We start from the raw sequence: 20,936 nt of genomic DNA on the forward strand, positions 1-20,936 counted from the left end.
TCTTACGTTTTAAAATCAATAAATCTATTTTCATGAATATTTGCTTAGCTATATTTAATAGCTAAATGACTCCTAATACATACTTCTAACGCAAAATATTATATCAGTATATGAGTATGTGTAACACAGGCACGTATGTATAATACGTGATGTGTAAAAAAAGCAAAGAGAATATTGGAATTGAAGTATATATAGAGGGGGGGGGAGAGAGAGAGAAGGGGCGAGTCGATGCATCATGTGCAGCGTGTAGCTCTATACCATTCTATTGCTTTATACGCTTTTACTACATCTCGCTGATCTTGCTACCACCACTCGCTGGCGGCTATGCATATCTGGTTCTTTGTTTATCCTCCATGTGACGTATGTACAAGTGCCGCGCAACGAACAACGAGCGATCTAATGCAGTCGACTGAGCGGCTGGCAAGAACGGCAGCAGTCGATGCTGAGTGCGCTGACCCGCGGGACGATCGTAGCAATGGTCGTTGACCGCGGTTGAGCGCGATTCATTGTTTACATCGGTGCGCATCTTGGCGCATCCTGAGGAACGGCCGCGTCGTCTCGCGCCGTGTCCTCGTGGGCGAGCCGTCATTGTCGTTCTCGCCGTAACAAAGGACACGGTCGCGAGTGAATATGTCGCGAGTAGCGGGAAGCTCTCCTGCGAGAGCCGCAAACAAAGGCGAGCAGCAGCAACAGCAACAGCAACAGCAGCAGCAGCAAGAATTCCCATTGGGTCTGGATAAAGACGCCAGCGAGCACAGCATCTCCAGCATGATGTCGTGCGTGTCTATCTCGCCGAAGCACGCGGAAAGTAGCCTCCGGGTCATGGAGAATTATCTGCACAAGCAACAGCTGACAGACGTCACGCTGATCGCGGGTGAGTGTTGTTTTCATAACAATGCACCTGTCGATGTGTCAACTGTCAATTGGAATTATGATTCAGACGATAATGCTTACTCAAATGTTTTAATTAATAAACGAGAGTTATTTTACAATAAAAATATTTGAATAAAATAATGATTCTAATTTATTTATATACATTTTTATGTATAAAGACAAAATTATTATAATATTATTATTATTATAAGTTGTTATGAAATCTTTTATTAATGTTTTGTTATTTATCAAAATTTCTAATTAAGTTGTTAAAAATTTCTAATTAATAAAAATTAAAAAGAAATAAAAAGAATATATTTTCTTTATATTACATATATAAAATATTCTTTGCACCCAATGTGACTTGAGATGTTTTTTTTCTAATTGTGCTTTCTGTAGGAAATAAGCGTGTTCCAGCTCATCGATTAGTACTCAGTGCTGGTTCTGAATATTTTGCTGCTATGTTTACAAGCTCTCTACGAGAGTCAGCACAAAATGAAATAGAATTAATGGATGTTGATGGCGATGCGTTATGGGCTTTGGTTCTTTATTGTTATACAGGTAATCCTAGTTATTTGATTTCAGAAAATATTTCAAGAATATTATTGTTACAATAAATAAAGAATGCATTTGCAGATATTTTTCAAATGCTTGTCAATTTATAATAATGCATTTTTGTATATTTGTAGGTTGCATAGAATTACAGGAGGATAGCGTAGAGACTCTACTCGCAACAGCATGTTTATTACAATTAAATCCAGTTATTAAAGCCTGCTGCCAATTTCTTGTTAAACAACTCCATCCCAGCAACTGTCTGGGCATACGGATGTTTGCTGATACACAAGGCTGTTCGGAATTATTTGAACACGCGCACGCATATACTACCAAACATTTCATGGAAGTTACAAAAAATCAAGAATTTTTACTATTATCTGCCAACGAAGTTGCGAAATTACTGGAATCCGAGGATCTTAATGTTCCTTCAGAAGAAACTATCTTTCATGTGAGATTAGCTACATATTATACAAATTATTTTTTTTTTATAAATAAATGCCAAACAATTTTTTAAGTAAATACATTTTTATGAAATATTTTTAAAAATGTTTTACGTTACTATAATTTTTTTATATTATTCATACTAGTCATAGTTACATTTTTAATTACTGAAATATTTTCTATACAAGATTATAATATATAATCTGAGATATAAAATAATAAAGTTATTATTACTGTTTTAGGCTTTAGTGACTTGGCTGGAACATGACTCAGAAAACAGAAGTAAAGATGCTAGTACATTATTAGGTTTAGTCAAATTACCATTACTTTCACCTGCGGTAAATATATCAATAGCTTACTTTTTTTATTTTGTAAAACTTTTTATGTATTAAATCAACTAATAAATCAAAACAGTTTATAGCTGACAATATTGAGAGTAACGAAATGTTCAAAGACCAAAGAATGGCGCAGGAATTAGTAATGGAAGCATTAAAGTATCATTTACTGCCTGAGCGAAGACCTTTACTTCAAACGGGCAGAACAAAACCCAGAAAAGCCACTGTGGGAACACTATTAGTTGTTGGAGGAATGGACGCCAATAAAGGTAATTTATTAGGGCGATGTGGAGTAAAGCGGGACAGGTTTTTGTTTGCCTCCATAGAAGTGTCAAAAAATTGAATTTTGAACAATCAATGATTGTTTTCACTAGAGGACAAAAAAACTAACTTTTTATAATTGCGAATTTTTCAAAGTTTTGATTTTAAATTGTAGTTTTAGCTATTTTTCAAAAACGAAAAATTTTGAGCTCTTGAAAAATGGTGGGGTAAAGGGGAACGTCAAAGAAATTCAGTCAAAACAGCCATAAAAACTAACTTAAATCGACTTCTGTGTTTAATCAACACTTCTAAATAATGAATAATTGAAAATAGAGCAATAAAATCCTTCCATCTCTCTATAATGGCTATGGCATTTACACTTATAATTCTTTGATGGTTCGCAGCTACTGTCACATTATAGTAATATTTAATATTAAATTTTCTCCATGTATTAGTAATAACATTCGAAATAATTTAATAAAATCACTTGATTCGCACTAATTCTTCAAGAAAACATGAAAAACCCACTTTACCTCACAACGTTAATTTGCACGCAATCATTCATTACCGAAACTAGATTAAGTTTCTATATTTTTTTTAGAAAAATAATAAAAAAACGATAACTGCACATAACTTTCCTTTGTTGAACACTTAAAAAACTTGTTTAAATCACGAGTATTATGAACATAAGAAAAACTTTATGAAAATAACTTATAAAATAGGTCTCGTACAACAACAAAATGTTTGTACACAAACTCCAATGGCTAACTGAAACATGAGCTGTCATAATAAGCAACAGATGACAGTTTTTTGTTTTGCTCTAAACTCTACTACATAGAAATTTTGATGGTGTCCCACTTTATCCCACATCACTCTATATGTATACTAAATTATTTAATATCGATCGCAATTAATGTTAAAGAAAATACATTAACATATTAATAGTGTTACACTATTTTAGTTTTTTCAAACGATATAATTTGCAACACAATTTTCAGGTGCGACGTCTATAGATGCATTTTCATTGCGTGATAACTCCTGGAGATCTTTAGCTGCCATGAGCAGTAGAAGATTACAATTTGGCGCAGTAGTAGTCGATAAAAAATTGATTGTTGCGGGCGGTAGAGACGGTTTAAAGACATTAAACACGGTAGAATGTTTCGATTTCTCCACCCTTACATGGAGCACTCTACCACCTATGAACGTGCACCGTCATGGATTAGGTATGTACAGGAAAATTTGCAAAATTAATGCAATTTATTTTATTTATTTATGATAAAAGAAACCTCTTTGGCAAATATTCTATTATAATATTTTTCCACAGGAGTGGCAGTCTTGGGTGGACCTTTATATGCTGTGGGTGGTCATGATGGTTGGAGTTTTCTCGATGCAGTAGAGAGATGGGATCCAGCAACGCGTCAGTGGAGTTCGATATGCCCTATGTCCATACAAAGGTCTACAGTTGGTGTGGCTGTGTTAAATGATAAGTAAGTCTTTACAGATAAATTATTAAATTTATATATCACATCCATTTTTAACCAATTTCGTTTTTAGTATGTGTTTTCATACAAATATACTTTAGCAATTGTAAAACTCATTTAATATTACGTTGTTAAAACGATTTTGATGCAATTTTTTGATATTTTAGATTATATGCTGTAGGAGGAAGAGATATCAGTTCCTGTTTAAATACTGTAGAATGTTACGATCCGCATACAAACAAGTGGACACCGTGCGCGCCTATGTCAAAGAGGCGCGGCGGTGTAGGCGTAGGAGTGGTAAATGGTTGTCTTTATGCACTCGGTGGTCACGACGCTCCGGCTAGTAATCCCAATGCTAGCAGATTTGACTGTGTAGAAAGGTGAAGTTGCTATATCATATTTAAAATTTTTAAATTCCATGTAATACAATGTGTGTGATAATGCAGGTATGATCCTAAAACTGATACATGGACTATGGTTGCGCCAATGAGTGTGCCCCGAGATGCGATCGGTGTTTGCGTGTTAGGTGACCGACTTATGGCTGTGGGAGGATATGATGGTCAGCAATATCTCACATTAGTGGAAGCCTATGATCCACATCTCAACGAATGGGAACCTGTGAGTGTAAAACCTATTTCTGTAACTGAATACAGTAAAAAAAATAATTTTACATGTATTTTGTAAATTTAAAATGTTTATGTTTAAAGGTTGCTCCTCTTAAGGCTGGTCGTGCGGGTCCCTGCGTTGTTGTAAAAAATTTAACCAATAATATATAGATTATTCTTACTAAACAAACAGTAATTGGACTTGCTATTATGCAGTTTGTATTTGTAATTGCACACGATTTAAGTGTTTCAGAAATATAACAGAATCTGCTCTCTTGTGATATTGCATGCATGTTAAATTAATTGTACTGTTATTTTTCTGAAACAGTTTTAGATAATTTTGTATTAAAATGAGTATTATATTTCTTTTTAGTATGTAGGTACTTTTATAGGACTTTTACATGTTTTCGTACTGAGAAAATTTCAATCATTGTAATCACTAAACATTATTTTAGCACTTATTTGTACATAATATTTCAATTTTATCTCAATTTTCAATGAACTTAATAATTTTTTCAATGAACTTTAATAATTTTACTATTGACAATGTGGTAAATTGTATTTATTATCATATTAATCTAGAATATATAAGTACAAAAATTTCCAATATATATATAAACATGGATAAAAAATCATATGTAATAAATTGTGAATCCATTTTTTCTAAGAATGAGTGATATAAATCCAAACTGGAAAAAAATTGGAAAAAATAAATATTATAGATATAAACACTTCGAATAATTATGATATTTGTGTGTAAAATTACCCTGACAACTTTGTAAAAATCACCGTAATAAACTTGAACTTTGATAAAAAAAAGAATGTACATACACAAAAACAATTTTTTTTTTTTCAAGATGTCTTTATTTACACATATATGTTTCTATATTTGGTGGTATAATCTCTTGAAATAAATAAAATATATTAACTAAATTAAAAGAAAATTCTTCACATTATCCCATACATTACAACTATTTAATTATTTTCTTAACAAGCCGGAAAAGTCCTGAAACAATCAACAAATTACACATATATATATATATATATATATATATATATATATATATACACACATACACAGAGTAATTATTAATGACTGTTACCACTTTTTACCATAGGAGCACGCATTTGTAATTTCTAATATAATAATATGTTAGAAATATGTATCCGTCGGTAAATCATGCTCCTATAGTAAAACATGGAAACAGTCATTAATAATCACCCTGTGTATATGTGTGTGTGTGTGTGTGTGTGTGTGTGTGTGTGTGTGTGAATAATCACCCTGTGTATATGTGTGTGTGTATATATATATATATATATATATATATCTTTTACAAATATAAAATTAGAAATAAAAATCGTAAAATCAGCAAAAATATAATAAACTATGCATCCTATCTTTACAAAAATAATCTTATAATATTAATGAAATGGTCATTAATGTAAAGATAGAGAAATACATTTCAGCTTACCGTGGAAAATCTGATGCTGGCTCTGCAAACTTATGCCTGACCATAAACGTAGCAATAGCTTCCGCTACTTTATCTGGAACATCTTCATGAACAGCGTGCCCACAAGCGGGCAATACTTGCATTTGAAATTTACCTGTTTTTATGAAGAGACCAATTTTATCAGAAAATACTATAAAAATTATGTAACATCGCCAGAATTAAAAATTGCATACCTTGCATTTGTCCTACAGTGAGTTCACGATCTAATCTATCTACTCCTGCTAACAACAACATTTTCGGTACAGGGATATTCAAGAATGCCGTCGATAATCCCTTAAACCAACCAAACCAATGCTGTTCCGTTTTTGCCAAATCTATTCTCCAGACATATTTTCTGTTAGTAGTGGGAGCAGAAGACGCAGGTGGCGGTGGTGGCATGCTGGATGACTCTTCCTCTTGGATAATATCATCTCGTGGTACAACTGGTTCTGGATTAGATTCACACGTGTTGTATTGGCTTGGCAATGTGTCAATATCATGAGTTGCTAATTTGCTAGTTTCAATGCTGAAATGACATGTGTGTTGCATGACTCAATTTATATTAATATCAATATAACAAAAAACTAAATATCCTTAGGAACTCACTAACTTCTTTATCTGTCCAGGAACCGAGACTTTTGCCGATTGTATATTCCGAATTTGTCCACTACGAACACTAAAAAAATTAATTAGTATTAATTCTCTCTATTTTCAAATTTTATTTTAAATATTTATATAAATGTATTAAGCAGCTGAAGAAATTAATTGTAAACACCATATTTAGTAAAAACATTTATTTTTTAGAAAAATAAAAGCAAGGAAAAAACTAAATGTTTTCCTTTTTTTCAAAAAGTAAAAAGAAACAAGATAATCCTAATAAAGTATCAACGTTCTTATTTTTCAAAAAAATAAAATTTAAAAAAACCCAGTTTTTTCCATTTTTCTGAAAAATATGACTATAATAGTGGTAGTGGACTTTTTAAAGAAATCTTAAAATCATTAATATAAAGAACAATAAAAGTAACATTATCTAAAAAAAAAAAATACAGGGCAGAAACCTTGTTTTTTCAAAATTAAAAAAAAATTTCCAGGTTAAAACACTAAGTGCATATTTAATTGTAATACAATAACTAATATGTCAAAAGCATACTACATATTAAGAAATACTAACCACCACTCTATAGCTTGAGGTATGGTGCTAAAACTAGATGGTCGAGATCTTAAAAAACTCTGCATTGAGGCTAATGCATCCATTGCTGTGCCTTCTACAACGTCTATAATTCCTAATCCATATAAATTTGGAATTAATGAAGCTGCTCTTACAGCTACTGCTCCACCCATGCTATGACCAAAAAGAATTATCGGAGTATTGGGTGCAATTATATCTACAACAGCTGCAACATCCCTGGATGGAAAAAAAAAACTAAGTGTAACAAAGATTTCTTATAAGATTTCACATACAGCAAGTGGTGATATATTTAAAAACAAAATAATTATAAGTTATAAATAAATATATAACTTTCAAAATTTGTGAATTGTTAATTGGAAATAAGAATTTAATCAGAACAAAATAGATTAAAATTACCTGATTGGTCAAATTTTAATCTCCAATTCACAATCTTTAATCTCCACAATTTAACATAGGTTTTATAACACATTACAACTTAAGATAAAAATACATGGGACATTCAAAACATAATCTCAAATCTTTAAAATATAATTTCAAAATTTAGAAAAAATAAATGTAAATATAAATGTAATATATTTTACTCACGATGCTAAAGTGTCTGCAGATAAGTCTTCGTCCTCTGTGGTGTGAGTATCTCCATGACCCCTAAGATCAATAGCCATGACTCTACACCATACCATTGTCATAATCGATTTCTAAAATTCATAACAATATGTTAATCTCTTTTTTAACATGTTATTAGCAATCACAAATGGTACCCACTGTTAGCTCTGCCCATGTTAAGCCACTGTAACCACCACCGTGCAATAAAACTAATAACGGTCCCTCAGTGCCCGTGATATAAACGTGAAAAGTGTTCTGCCCCACTGGCACATCCTTGGAATGATCGAAGTACGGGTTCCACCGCACCGGTTCATAGTCTCTCCTTCGCTGGGCTCCCTTCGACTTCCCAAGTCTTGAAAAGAGAAAAAAAAATGCTTTTGTGTACGGTTTCGCAGCAACTTTCTATAACTTGTTAGTAACTCATTAGAAAATTCTACTTTCGTATTCCGTTTCTCAGGAAGGTCGTACAAACCTGGTGTTCAAAGCCGAAAAATTGACTGCCGACATTGGAAATTTGGATCTCAAAACTGACTTTTGAAGGGCAGACATGTTAACGAATCGCAGACGTTGGAAACGCTTCTCGCACTCGTGCTTTCAGTTGCAGTCATATATGCAGAAGGGAACACCTCACGACGCAGCGATTGCGCGTACGTAGGAGACGACGAAGAAAAAAAGTGACGTGTAAGGCGTTACACGACCTGTTAACGGACTCACCGGCGAAAGGAACGTCGAGGACACGAGACTCACACCATCGTATCGTACAGTATCGTACACTGTCGTACACCGACGCAATTATGGAGCGCAAATGGCGGAAACAGGCTTTTTTCTACTCCTCTTTCCTCTTATTTTATTGTTCTAAATGTTACCTTCAAGCCTTCAGTTTCTGATAACTCTGATTTTTTTTTTTTAACAACCACATTGGTTTGCTTAAACTATTTATAAATACGTATATTTACAATTGAAAAAGTTAATGTGTTACTTTTCTCGATGAGTTTTGGAACGCTTTAAAAATCCCGCGGTTTCAGCATGACTCCGATTATACTTGAAAATGCCAACTTAGTATACATGTTCATTTGTTTATAAATGTATATTTAGCATAATCAAATATATTTACTGAATATATGACTTACTAAATATTAAAAACACAAATAACATAGTTTTATTGGTTGCGAAATATAATAAAATAATTGGAGATATTTTTGTAAAAAATGTGGGCTGGAGAGGTAAAGAAAGAAATTGCAACCTTGATGGTTCACACATACTCATTGTGTAAGGTAAATTGATATAATTATAATATCAAATCCTGATTAAGATCAATTTTTATTCCTTTGTCTGCAATCATTTTTACTCCCCTTTATCTGCAATCTGGGTTTTTTTTCTCCAACCTAAACTTTGCTGTCCTAAGATTTCAAAAAATTAAAAAAAAATTTAGGGTTACTTTTCAACCTTTCTATTACATTACCAAATAGTTTTTTAAATAAATATTAATCTTTAATTAATAAAAATTGAAATTTGAACAATAAAATTTTTTTAAGAGTAAAATTTTGCTTGTGCCAAAAAACTCAGATTGCAGACAAAAAGTTGAAAGAAATTCTCTCTAGCATAGTGACATGCCAGAGGATATGAAGCAGGAGGCCATTGAAACTTGTGTCACAGCTGTGGAAAAGTATTCAGAGAATTATGAACATGCAGCTCGCATGATCAAAGATAATTTGGATAAAAAATTTGGGCCACCCTTCCAAGTAGTTGTGGGTGAAGCTTATGCATGTGCAATTACATATCAAGAGAAATCGCTATTATATATGTTCATTGGAGGTAATACAGCAGTTCTCGTATGGAGGACGGTTACAGGTTTTGGATGAATCTTATATGTAAAAGATGAATATGTATTTCGAATACTATCATGTATATAAATTTTCTAAATATATATTATACATTGATCTTTACTTACAAAGAAGTACATTTTAGTGTTCTTACATATTATTATATACTACCTTACTTACATATTCTTATACAATAAATTGCTCCCAAAATAACAAATAGTTCAGTTATCCAGAAGATATTTCTATTAATTGTTACATTTTATACATCTAAATCAAATTATAATAATTAGTTTTGTTTCTAATATGTAAAAGCCATTGGTATCAATGCTTTAAACTCAGTTTAATTTACTTTCTATTTTTTTCTGATTCTGAGAACTAGAAAGAGACAGAAAAATAAGTTAAACCATGATTAAAGTTAATCTACATTAGTGTTAAAAAGTCCATGTGTGTTTAATTGTAATAATGTAAGTATAGTGTAAAAGTATAAAGCATCTGTGACTCATACACAAATTGGACCCACACTTATGAGATATTAAAAACATTTTTTTCTCTTATAACTGGTTACATATCTTTTTTACACACACATTTACATGAAAGTTCTTTTTACACGACAATCAAATATAAATATATAAATACATAAATATGTTAAATAAATTACAAATTGCAAAAATGCATTATGCGGATTTCCATATGCATATTGCCAGATTGCCGGCACAGTACATGTATAGAAGATGCTTCAATTGATAAGTTATTTCAAAGCCATAGCCTTCTCCAACAACAGTGTGCCATGACGCGCCAAATTTTTTATCCATTGTCTCCTTGATCATTCGAGACACGCTCTCATAGTTGTCTGCATATTTCTCTGCTGCAGTCACACATAACTCCATTGCCTCTTGTTTCATCTCATCGGTCATATCACATTTCTGTAAATAAATATTAAAAGATTTTTCATTATATATTCTATTTAAAAAAATTATATTAAAAAATGTTTTAATTTAAATAACTCGTACATGTAAAAATATTTATTTTTATTTAAATAATTTTTGCTAAAAATTTCTCAGTTTTATAAATTTTAAATAAAACAAAAATTAATTAACAATTGCAAATTCAATGAAATAATTTTTAAGTTTTTTCTACGCTAAATCAAACTGGCGTTTATTCAAAATCCTAAATTTCGTTTTAATTCAGTAATTTTGATTTCAAATTAGAAACATCGAATTATAAACGCGTAGCGAAACGCACGCTTCCCGTATTGATCAAACGTCGCATTCGCATTTCTACGCAGTGAAATTCTTACAATAAATTATAATATAAAATACAACCGTATTTTACTCACTCTACAAAACGGATAGGTGTGAAGAATTTTTACAACATCGTCCTTCCTCATTTCGGTCATTATTACAATTTTATAAACAATATAAACAAATCCTGCCCCTCTGACGATGCTAACACTACTACTCCACACAGTGATACGGTTGCAGTGCCTCAGGCGCAGGTCAGTGAGTCATTTTTGATAGAGAAGCACATTGTCATGATCATAAATTATTCGTCAACGAAATTTATGTTGCGCTAGTTTGATGAAAATATTTCTCATCTATTGCGTGGAGGCATGTTTTTGCTATTATTTTTGGTTTTAATTTGTAGATAACTTGCATGATACAAAGAGTTTATTTATAGAAATTTTGAAATCAAAAGAGTCAATGTTCCAAAGATATTAAGAGAGGTTAATGTTTTAAATTCCAACATTGACATAAATCTTTGCTATTGTAGATGTATTTTCTCACCCAAGTGCTAATTTAAATTTAACCCTTTGAGTGGTGATTTTTATGTATGATTATACCTTTATGGTGAATTATCCATAGATACCATTTCAAAACAAGAATCTTACAAATGTAAATGTTTGTACTACTCAAAGAATTAATACAGTTTTTAGTATTAAAATTTTAATTGCTTAAAATAATATTTAATAAGATTTTTTTATTAAAATAGTATCAGTTTAATTATTCTAACATCTATGAAATAGAAAAAGAATGTAAAAATTTCTTGAGTGTGATTATGAATTTTCAATTAAAGTAGTCTTAATAATGTAAGAACAATATGAATAACAAGGTTGATATTATGTTGGAAATTTATTTTTGTTACGTTTCTGACTTTAGGAAGAACTGTAAATTATTGAAAATAATTGTACGAACAATAATGTTTAAAAAATAAGCATATTTAATTAAATAACATTTGTATTGTATAATATGAAAGAATAAATTGTATGTATTTATTTTATGACATTTTTATAGAAAATAACTGCAAGAGCTGAACACAGGCAGTAAAATTTAAAAAAATGGCATCAAGATTCAGTGGAGCGTTGCAAATTACAAATCTAGATGACTTTATCACTCCGTCGCAGGTACAATAATTGACATTTTGGATTGAATCTAATTTCTGTGCATTGTTTTAAATTACATTTGTTATAGGAGTGCATTAAGCCTATAGAAATGCAAGCGAATAAAAGTATAACAGGTGCAAAGATAAAAATACAATCAGATAATGCCCATTTAGCACTTAATGAAGTAAATATATACAACACTAATTATTTTATTAAAATATAATTGTAGCTTGAAACTTTTTATTAAAGTTTGTTTTATCTTCCAGATTGAACAACCACAGAAATTACAAAAAGTTGAAATCACACTTACTGACTGTTTAGCATGCAGTGGTTGTATTACATCAGCTGAGAGTGTACTAGTTACTCAACAAAGTCGAGAAGAATTGCTCAGGGTGTTCCAGGAGAAAGTTGCCCAGCAGGTAAAGAGAATAAATATTACTACATTAAATTTTATAAGATTTATTAATTTATAAAAGAAGTTATACATATATTAAACGATAAATTTGATCTTTTTGACTAAACTTTGTGCACATTTTCTCTTTTCTATTTTTCTATCTTGAAGGGAAAAATATATTGTGCAAAAAATCAACTGAAAAGAAGAGACTGAACATGAAGATATTTACAGAGAATTAGAGATATACATATAATATTAATTATTTTTTTTATAAATTATAACTTATTAAATTTTAAAAGTATCTACAATATATTTCTGAAACAATCACAAGATATATTTTTTAATCTTCTGTACACATTGTTTTTTGGCTCCTTTTTTTATGTACAATGAGAGCGTTTGTGTTTAAATTTATTTTTTATTACTTTGTCAAATATAAAAATATTCTTCAATAATTCTTTCACATACTTTGACATCTTTAGAAAGTATTTGTATGATTGTTTATTTTAAAAAATTGTATTTAAATGTTATAACTAATTACATACTCTTAGTTTTTTAAAGAAAACAAATGTGCGAATTACCTTATTGTGTGCACGTAGGATTAATTTATCTTATTTATTAATTAAAAATATATATATTGTTGCAGAATATAGGAAGTACAGATTCCAAATATATAATAGTAAGTCTATCGGTGCAACCTGTATTGTCACTGGCACAACGTTATGAACTTACCCCCGAGCAAGCTCTTTCTAAATTGGCAGGATTTTTTTATCGATTGGGAGCTGATGCAGTACTAGATATGACAATGGCTGATGATTTTGTTCTATTGGAAGCCGCCAAAGAATTTGTCGAGCGTTATAAAGCTAGTAAAGAGGGCATGAAAAATCAATTACCAATGTTATCCTCTTCATGTCCAGGTAAAATAAATATTTATGAAAACAATCATCAATTTAAAATTTATAATCTTGTTTCTATGTTAGGTTGGGTGTGTTACGCTGAGAAAACTCATGGAAATTTTATATTGCCACATATAAGCGTCACCAAATCACCTCAACAAATTATGGGATCATTAGTAAAGTACCACTTAGCTGAAATTATAGGCCTATCGCCAGAACAAATATATCACGTAACTGTAATGCCTTGCTATGACAAGAAGTTGGAAGCTTCCAGAGAAGATTTTTACAATCAGCAGAGAAAAATGAGAGACGTAGACTGTGTCATAACATCAAGTATATACATATATCCATATTTCCATATTAATCTAAATCTTAGAATTAACATTTAAATATAAATTGTGGTATCAATTTTTAGTTGAATTAGAACAAATGCTGAATGAAGACGGTTTAATATTAAATGAAATAGACGAAGGTGAAATTAAACAGCCATTTGGTTCCTACAGTGAAGAAATTGGAACTAAATTATGGGGTCACAGTGGCTCAGGATCAGGTGGTTACGCGGACTTCATTTTTCGTTATGCAGCGAAGAATCTTTTCGACGAGGATAATGTCACAGTGGATTTTAAAAGTCTTAGAAATCTCGACTTCCAGGAAGCAGAATTGAAGAGAAATGACCAAGTGTTATTAAAATTTGCTATTATTAATGGCTTCAGGAATATACAGAATATAGTTCAAAAAATGAAAAAGGGCAAGTGCGTTTACGACTATGTCGAAATTATGGCATGCCCGTGTGGTAATTAATGTTTTGTTTAAAATAATGTATTAACGCGACGCATGTGACAAATAATTAAACTTAATATAATTGCTTTTATTAGGTTGCCTAAACGGTGGGGCGCAAGTGAGACCTGATGGAAACATTCAAGCCCGAGAACTTGCATCGACATTGGAAACTATGTACCGTAAACTTCCGCTAAGCAAACCTGAAGAAAATACAGTAGTACAGAACTTGTACAAAACTTGGCTAGGAGGAGAACATACAGATAAAGTTAACGCGTATTTTAATACACAGTATCACGAAATACAAAAAATGAACACAGCACTCGCAATAAAGTGGTGATGTAAACTATGTTTTATATATTATATATATATATATATATATATATATTACTTGTATTATATATTTTTTGTATAGTAAGTTCATTAGCTGATTGACTCTTTATTTTGCAATATAACAATAAAAATAAATAAATTACTAATTAGTTATTTGACGTCCACTTAAAGCCATAACTTAAATAAATGATAGCATGTGATATAAACAAATTTTACGCTCTTATATATAAATATTGTCTACTTAATATCACCTTATATATACATATAATAAATTACATTATAAAACAAATTACAAGCACATTTATTGTTAAAAGAGTTATGAAACCTAAAATCCATCATAACAATTCCATATTACAAGTGTGTTTATACAAGCGTTTTAAAATGACATATGATTATCACATATAAATAATATCACGGTAGATATGCACATAAATATCCTTTCATATGAGTAGCTATTGTTTAAATACGAGTTCCTTTCTTATACACGTTAACTTTTAATAAAGCAATATCTTCCTTTCTTGAGTACAACACTATGTGTATATATGTGTATGTATATATATATATATATATATATATATATATATATATATATACATACACGAATGATTCTTTTCTCATAAAATATAAAAATAAATAAATACAAATACCACATTTGTGTCAACACATAGATACGAATAAAAATATAATTGTAAAAAATGCTCAGTGAAACACTTATATAATTTCCATTATCTGTTTTAATTTTTCTTTGTTCTGTTCTTATACAAGTTCAAGCCTTTTCTTGTGATAATTACAATCACCTTGCCTTAAATTTGCAACAACGGAATGAATAAATAATTGAATGGAGCATGGTGCATGTAGCTCCAATTATCTAGAATTTTTGTTATCTAGGAATTCTTCATTTTCGTTTAATTCCTTAGACTCAGATTTTTTCAAATCTATGTCTGGGTATCCATCCTCAATATACCTAATGGAATCATGATCCACGTTATTGTCATCTTTATTTTCACACGTATCTATTAACCATCCTTGATTGCTATCAATTTCTCTAGAAACAACAAGGAATAGTTCCTTCTCCTTGCTATCTATCTGATCCTTTAGATATATGAGTAAATCGTTGTCCTGATGTAAGAGAAGATATAGTTAATATCATATAAAATGTTCAAAAATATCTTTGCATTTTATTATATCTACAACCTTTCCTATTAATTGCGGCGAGTCCAGTTTTGAATCAAGATTATAAAAGGCACCATGTATCTTTTTCAGAGCAATCCAATGTCGTCGCTTCAAAGGAAGTAGCACAAAACCTAATTTGTATTCAGTTGGAACATTAAGTATAAAACCCTCAATGTTGTCTAAATGAAGACACTTAGGATCCCTATAAAGGAATAATTAACAAACTTTTGTTTATAATTATAATTTATGTAATTTAATGGTACCCATCTCAATAGTATCTATGATTATACAGACCTACGTTTGTCGAACCATACAGCTTCACGTCCTCTTCTTTGGAGAGCAGCCATAATAACATTAATGTCATAGTTTCCAAGTCCTAGTAACGATTTATGAGGATTGATCCATACATCAGGACTTAGACTGTAACAGATTTGATCTAATTCTTGTTTGCTAAATCCTCTTTCTTGAAACAAGTTGTTTAACGCGTGTAATGCACACAACTCCTTCACCTACAATACAATTTGTAATCTTAGCTACAGTGACAACAAAAAACATTTTTTTTAAATAGTGCAAATATATTTTCATCTATCAATAATCTAATTACACTATTCACTTTGATACATGTAAGTACGATATCAATAACAATTTACTTGATATGCTCAGTAAGAATATTAAGCAATTTAATATTGATATAGGATTTAGTATGCAAAGTGTGCTCAATATAAACTAAGTAAATGTTCAATTGATAATCGCTTTGTGTTGTATACGTGATGTAATAAGTTTTCTATATAAGTGCAACGTAAAAATGATCTACAAAAAATGTAATAGTAACAAATTACTTGTCGTTCATGATATATAGATCCAGTCATATCAGTTGCTGTGCTTGCAACCATCGCAACTACATAGTTTTTTCCACCGTCAGTATAAAGGCGTGGAATCGTGGATTAATCTGACAATACTTTCCAAGGAAAAGTACTTTCAGGAAAATGTATATAATAGCGAATGATCAGCAAGTTACCGGATTTGAACCATCAAATGACACTTCAATGACTCACGACCATCCAGCTATTACAATAATTAATGCTCGCCAAACATGCGATACATGTCAATCAAATTAGACGAAAAAAATATACAATAATACCATAGAAAAGTATAATAATCACAAATTCTGTATCAAAATGTTCAGTTGATACGATCGTAGTTATGAAAGCTCGAAAACATGCAAAATACAGAAGTGATGGGTCAATTCCAAGCAATGCCAAGTGGTAACTACCGATACACGGACACTTTCAACTTCACATTGATTAGTCTAGTTTATACAGACTGAATATGGTGGAACTAGCGGTTACATTCAAAATAAACAAATCAGTTTTTTTTCTTTAAATAAAAGTATTTTCCATTTAAGCCTGACAGTACTAACATTGTTTAAACTTAAATATATGTCTGTCATTCTAAATAAAACCAGATACATATTTAATAGCGCTTTCACAGTATAGTTGTGCTCATTATAGTTGCGACACATTTTCTTTGATGGTTTTTGGAATATAGACTTGCTCATCGAGCGGCAAACGTAATTGGTTCTCACCTGTGGATCCAACCAATTACATTCGCCACTCGATGAGCAAGTCTACATTCCAAAAACCATCGAAGAAAAAGTGTCGCAACTAATGAACACAGCTGTACAAGGTCCGTGGATTGGCGTTGGAGGGGAAGGAAGGTCGTTGCATAGCCGCCATTTTCGAGACAGCGAGTCAGTGTTAGTGTATGTACGTAGATAGTAAGGTACTACAGCTATTAGTTGTGTGAGTGAGCGAGTGTGCAGTAAAAGTATGGCCGCCGCCATTTTCGTTCCACATCGTTGAAGTGGATGCAACGACCTTCCTTCCCCTCCAACGCCAATCCACGGACCTTGCAGCTGTACAGTCGTGTTCATTATAGTTGCGACACTTTTTCTTCAATGGTTTTTGGAATGTAGCTTTGCTAATCGAACGGCGAACGTAATTGGTTGGATCGACAAGTAAGAACCAATCATGTTCTCAGCTTTCGTTATAGTTGCGTGTTCAGAGACGCATCTAAGAAAAAGTGTCGCAACTATAATGAACACGACTGTATGTACAGTCGTGAGCTAAAAGGTTGCAACACATTTTCTTCGATTGTTTTTGGAATGTAGACTTGCTTATCGAACGGCGAACGTCATTGGTTCTTACCTGTGGATTCAACCAATTAAGCATCGAACTATCTAACCATCGAAGAAAATATGTTGCAACCTTTTAGCTCACGACTGTATACACCCAAGGACTTTGATACTGTCCATGGGGAAATTTTTCAAACTGAAAAGTCGCTATCTTTCTACATACTTACAGTTCATGATTAACGTAACAACCAATAAGCTCTAGTTGTTTCATTAATCATGAACTGCGAGTATGTAGAAAGTGGTGACTTCTCAGTTTGGAAAATTTCCCCATGGACAGAATCAAAGTCCTTGGAGTCGATCATGAAACTTTTTCCCTAAGGCGAAAACGTGAAAAGTGAAAAATTTCTCCATTAACTTCAATGGTAAAGATTTTCACTTTTCACGTTTCCGCCCTAAGGAAAAAGTTTCATGATCGACTCCCTGGAGTGTACAGTCGCTTTCATTATAGTTGCGACACATTTTTTTAGATGCATTTCTGAACGCGCAACTATAACGAGAGATGAGAACGACTGCAGTTGTGGAGGTTAGCGCGAAATGTAAAATGTTGATATACAAGGTGTCACAAAGAAAATTTGGACACCTTGGACAAAATATAAGATAAGTATACTCGCAAATATTTTTCAAATAGAGTTTATAAAAAATATTCGCACATTTTTCGTATAGGATCGGCTTTGGTCTAATTGAGCTTTATATATTCGTCATTACAGCAACGATGAGCTGAGATGCTTAAATGTAGTTAAATAAATTATAACTACAATAAATATAAAAAATTAAAATTTTAAATATTTGTTACAGTTATAATTATAATTTATTTAACTACATCTAAGCATCTCAGATCATCGTTGTTGTAACAACAAATTTATAAAGCTCAATTAGACCAAAGTCGATACGGAAAATGTGTTATTTATTAATTAAAGCTAATTTTTTCTTATTTTTAGAAAAAGTAGAAGACACAAGGATGATATTGAAAGAAAGGTAAATAAGATTTTAGTTTAATTACGTAAGACGTAAGAAAAATTTTGTAATAAATATACAATTTATTATTTGCATAGGTATCACTTTAATTCTGGTCCATTGATGCAACAAGCACGCAACATTTTGAAACAGATGGATGGTAAAGTGATGAAGAATGAATTTGATATTCAAATTCTTGATTTATTGGCAAGTTCTTGGCCAGACAGACCACTAGTTGAGAAAAGCTGGAACTATTGAAGGTAATAATATTATTTTAAAGTATGCGGCTCTTTATATTTTATTATAATATTTATCTATTGCATTATTTCTTAAAAGGATATGAAGACTGGTTTATTAAAAGAAGGGAAAGTTATCTTACTCACGAAAATGTCTTTGGAAGAAGGGAAGCCAGATCCTGTCACATAGAGAATAAAATGTTCATTGCACCACCGAACTTATGACAAGTGATTTACTTATTCCAATTATGTTTGCACCCATTGCTTGTGCGACAGCATTGAAAATATTACATTCTCCATGGAGGTAGAAAATGATTATTTCAGTATAATCTTTAGCTTTATATATATATATATATATATATATATATATATATTTGTTTTTTTTCCTAACTTAATACATGCATTGTTTCTAGGTGAATTAATTTGGCGTCAACAATGTGCGAGATTTAATACCAAATGGACGTAATACAGTTATTGTTACGGAAAAGACCAAACTTGAATATATTAGCCTTACGTGTCAAATGAAAATGACTGGAGCAATTTGTAAGCAGTAAGTAAATTTTCCAAAATTAAGTAGAAAGATATTGTTTGCTTTAACTATTTGTTTAATTACGTTTTCACATTCTACTTTATTTTTATATTTTAAATCTTTCTAACTACAGGTCTATTCTTGGAAGGATTTTATGATATTATGCTTAAACGACCAATTTTCATATTTAATGAACAAGAACTTGAACTATTGATCAGTGGCTTGCCTACTGTAAATATCTTAAAGGAGGATCTTAAAGCAAATATTGAGTATCATAAATACACTGCTACGTTTTTATAGGTACATTTTGATATTTTGTATTAGCTCAAGTTTGAAAGACTTGAAGACCATCTTTTTTCCACTCACAGATTCAATGGTTCTGGTGCATTGCGAGGTTTTAATCAAGCGGATTGTTCGAAGTTCTTACAATTCATCACTGGTACATATAAAGTGCCGTTACAAGGTTTTGCTGCGTTAGAAGGCATGAACGGCATACAAAAGTTCCAAATTCACAGAGAAGACAAGTTGACAGACAGGCTTTCATTTGCACATATTTGGTAAATATATGAAAAAAGAAATTGTTTTAATACCTTGTCATATGTGTGTATAAGTTAAAATTAAATTGATATAAAATTACAAGACTAAAATTGTATTTTTTAATTGCAGTTTCAATCAACTGGATTTGCCAGTGTACGAGACGTATGATAAACTCTGAACAAATCTACTCAAGGCGACTTACGAATGCACCAAAGAATTTGGATTTGCATAAGCTTACCAGAATTTGCTCCTGTACAATTTCGATTTCATGCGTTCAATCGATGATATTCTAGAGACCAAACTTACCCTGCCGCAAATTTACTTTAGAACACTATAGAAATGTCTATAGTTCTGAATGTGTTTTTTGAAACAGGTATTGCATATATGGAATGGAGTTCTCCTTATACAACTTTTATAATTTTTAATAAGGTAATACGTATGTTCATTACCTTATTAAAAATTATAAAAATCATCTAAGGAGAACCCCATTCCGTATATGCAATGCCTGTTTCAAAAAACACATTCAGAACTATAGATATTTTTTCTATAGAAAAATATACAGAATGGGGTTCTCCTTACATGACTTTTATAATTTTTAATAAGGTAATGAACATACGTATTACCTTATTAAAAATTATAAAAATTGTATAAGGAGAATCCCATTCCGTATATGCAATACCTGTTTCAAAAAACATATTCAGAACCATAGACATTTCTATAGTGTTCTAAAGTAAATTTGCGGCAGGGTAAGTTTGGTCTCTAGAATATCATCGATTGAACGCATGAAATCGAAATTGTACAGGAGCAAATTCTAGTAAGCTTATGCAAATCCAAATTCTTTGGTGCATTCGTAAGTCGCCTTGAGTAGATTTGTTCAGAG

The 20,936-nt window shown here is 31.3% G+C and overlaps 5 protein-coding genes, 1 long non-coding RNA gene and 1 pseudogene across 10 annotated transcripts; 4 read left to right on the forward strand and 3 right to left on the reverse strand.

Moving 5' to 3' along the window:
* The first annotated feature begins 575 nt into the window (after positions 1-575).
* On the forward strand, positions 576-5,345 carry LOC105194298 (kelch-like protein 5). The gene is made up of 10 exons (XM_011159151.3): positions 576-874; positions 1,273-1,434; positions 1,563-1,876; positions 2,112-2,207; positions 2,284-2,473; positions 3,464-3,688; positions 3,790-3,952; positions 4,114-4,326; positions 4,393-4,564; positions 4,654-5,345. Exons 1-10 carry the CDS (start codon positions 631-633, stop codon positions 4,720-4,722), a joined length of 1,848 nt encoding a protein of 615 aa, XP_011157453.1. The 5' UTR covers positions 576-630; the 3' UTR covers positions 4,723-5,345.
* Positions 5,346-5,392: 47 nt separating this feature from the next.
* On the reverse strand, positions 5,393-8,574 carry LOC105194297 (protein phosphatase methylesterase 1). Its single transcript, XM_011159150.3, has 8 exons — positions 8,306-8,574; positions 7,993-8,185; positions 7,816-7,925; positions 7,213-7,446; positions 6,652-6,717; positions 6,236-6,567; positions 6,024-6,156; positions 5,393-5,557 (listed from the first exon to the last, which is right to left on the reverse strand). Exons 1-8 carry the CDS (start codon positions 8,380-8,382, stop codon positions 5,539-5,541), a joined length of 1,164 nt encoding a protein of 387 aa, XP_011157452.1. The 5' UTR covers positions 8,383-8,574; the 3' UTR covers positions 5,393-5,538.
* Positions 8,575-9,737: 1,163 nt separating this feature from the next.
* On the reverse strand, positions 9,738-11,126 carry LOC105194295 (dynein light chain 4, axonemal). 3 transcript variants are annotated; one of them, XM_039452086.1, is made up of 3 exons: positions 10,993-11,126; positions 10,315-10,579; positions 9,738-9,923 (listed from the first exon to the last, which is right to left on the reverse strand). In XM_039452086.1, exons 1-2 carry the CDS (start codon positions 11,050-11,052, stop codon positions 10,331-10,333), a joined length of 309 nt encoding a protein of 102 aa, XP_039308020.1. In that variant the 5' UTR covers positions 11,053-11,126; the 3' UTR covers positions 9,738-9,923; positions 10,315-10,330. The 3 variants fall into 3 exon arrangements, with proteins under 3 accessions (XP_039308020.1, XP_039308018.1, XP_011157448.1); XM_039452084.1 differs by having other exon boundaries at positions 9,740-10,031; XM_011159146.3 differs by having other exon boundaries at positions 9,740-10,579.
* Positions 10,895-14,722, forward strand: LOC105194296 (probable cytosolic Fe-S cluster assembly factor AGAP009023). 3 transcript variants are annotated; one of them, XM_011159148.3, is made up of 8 exons: positions 10,895-11,151; positions 11,948-12,057; positions 12,125-12,220; positions 12,303-12,455; positions 13,074-13,344; positions 13,408-13,656; positions 13,739-14,116; positions 14,199-14,722. In XM_011159148.3, the coding sequence occupies exons 2-8, from the start codon at positions 11,992-11,994 to the stop codon at positions 14,438-14,440; spliced, it is 1,455 nt and encodes a 484-aa protein (XP_011157450.1). In that variant the 5' UTR covers positions 10,895-11,151; positions 11,948-11,991; the 3' UTR covers positions 14,441-14,722. The 3 variants fall into 3 exon arrangements, with proteins under 3 accessions (XP_011157450.1, XP_011157449.1, XP_025987991.1); XM_011159147.3 differs by having other exon boundaries at positions 11,134-11,263; XM_026132206.2 differs by having other exon boundaries at positions 11,134-11,263; positions 13,739-14,071.
* On the reverse strand, positions 14,716-17,081 carry LOC105199277 (josephin-2). The gene is made up of 4 exons (XM_011166284.3): positions 16,446-17,081; positions 15,901-16,115; positions 15,628-15,808; positions 14,716-15,552 (listed from the first exon to the last, which is right to left on the reverse strand). The coding sequence occupies exons 1-4, from the start codon at positions 16,497-16,499 to the stop codon at positions 15,298-15,300; spliced, it is 705 nt and encodes a 234-aa protein (XP_011164586.1). The 5' UTR covers positions 16,500-17,081; the 3' UTR covers positions 14,716-15,297.
* Positions 17,082-18,929: 1,848 nt separating this feature from the next.
* LOC105206142 lies at positions 18,930-19,498 on the forward strand. The gene is made up of 3 exons (XR_005575256.1): positions 18,930-19,014; positions 19,091-19,294; positions 19,404-19,498. It is a non-coding gene; the product is annotated as an uncharacterized LOC105206142 (long non-coding RNA).
* Positions 19,499-19,517: 19 nt separating this feature from the next.
* On the forward strand, positions 19,518-20,355 carry LOC120358220 (annotated as a pseudogene).
* Positions 20,356-20,936: the final 581 nt, after the last annotated feature.

The sequence above is a fragment of the Solenopsis invicta genome, chromosome 1, assembly GCF_016802725.1.
Source record: "Solenopsis invicta isolate M01_SB chromosome 1, UNIL_Sinv_3.0, whole genome shotgun sequence".
NCBI classification, from domain to species: domain Eukaryota; kingdom Metazoa; phylum Arthropoda; class Insecta; order Hymenoptera; family Formicidae; genus Solenopsis; species Solenopsis invicta.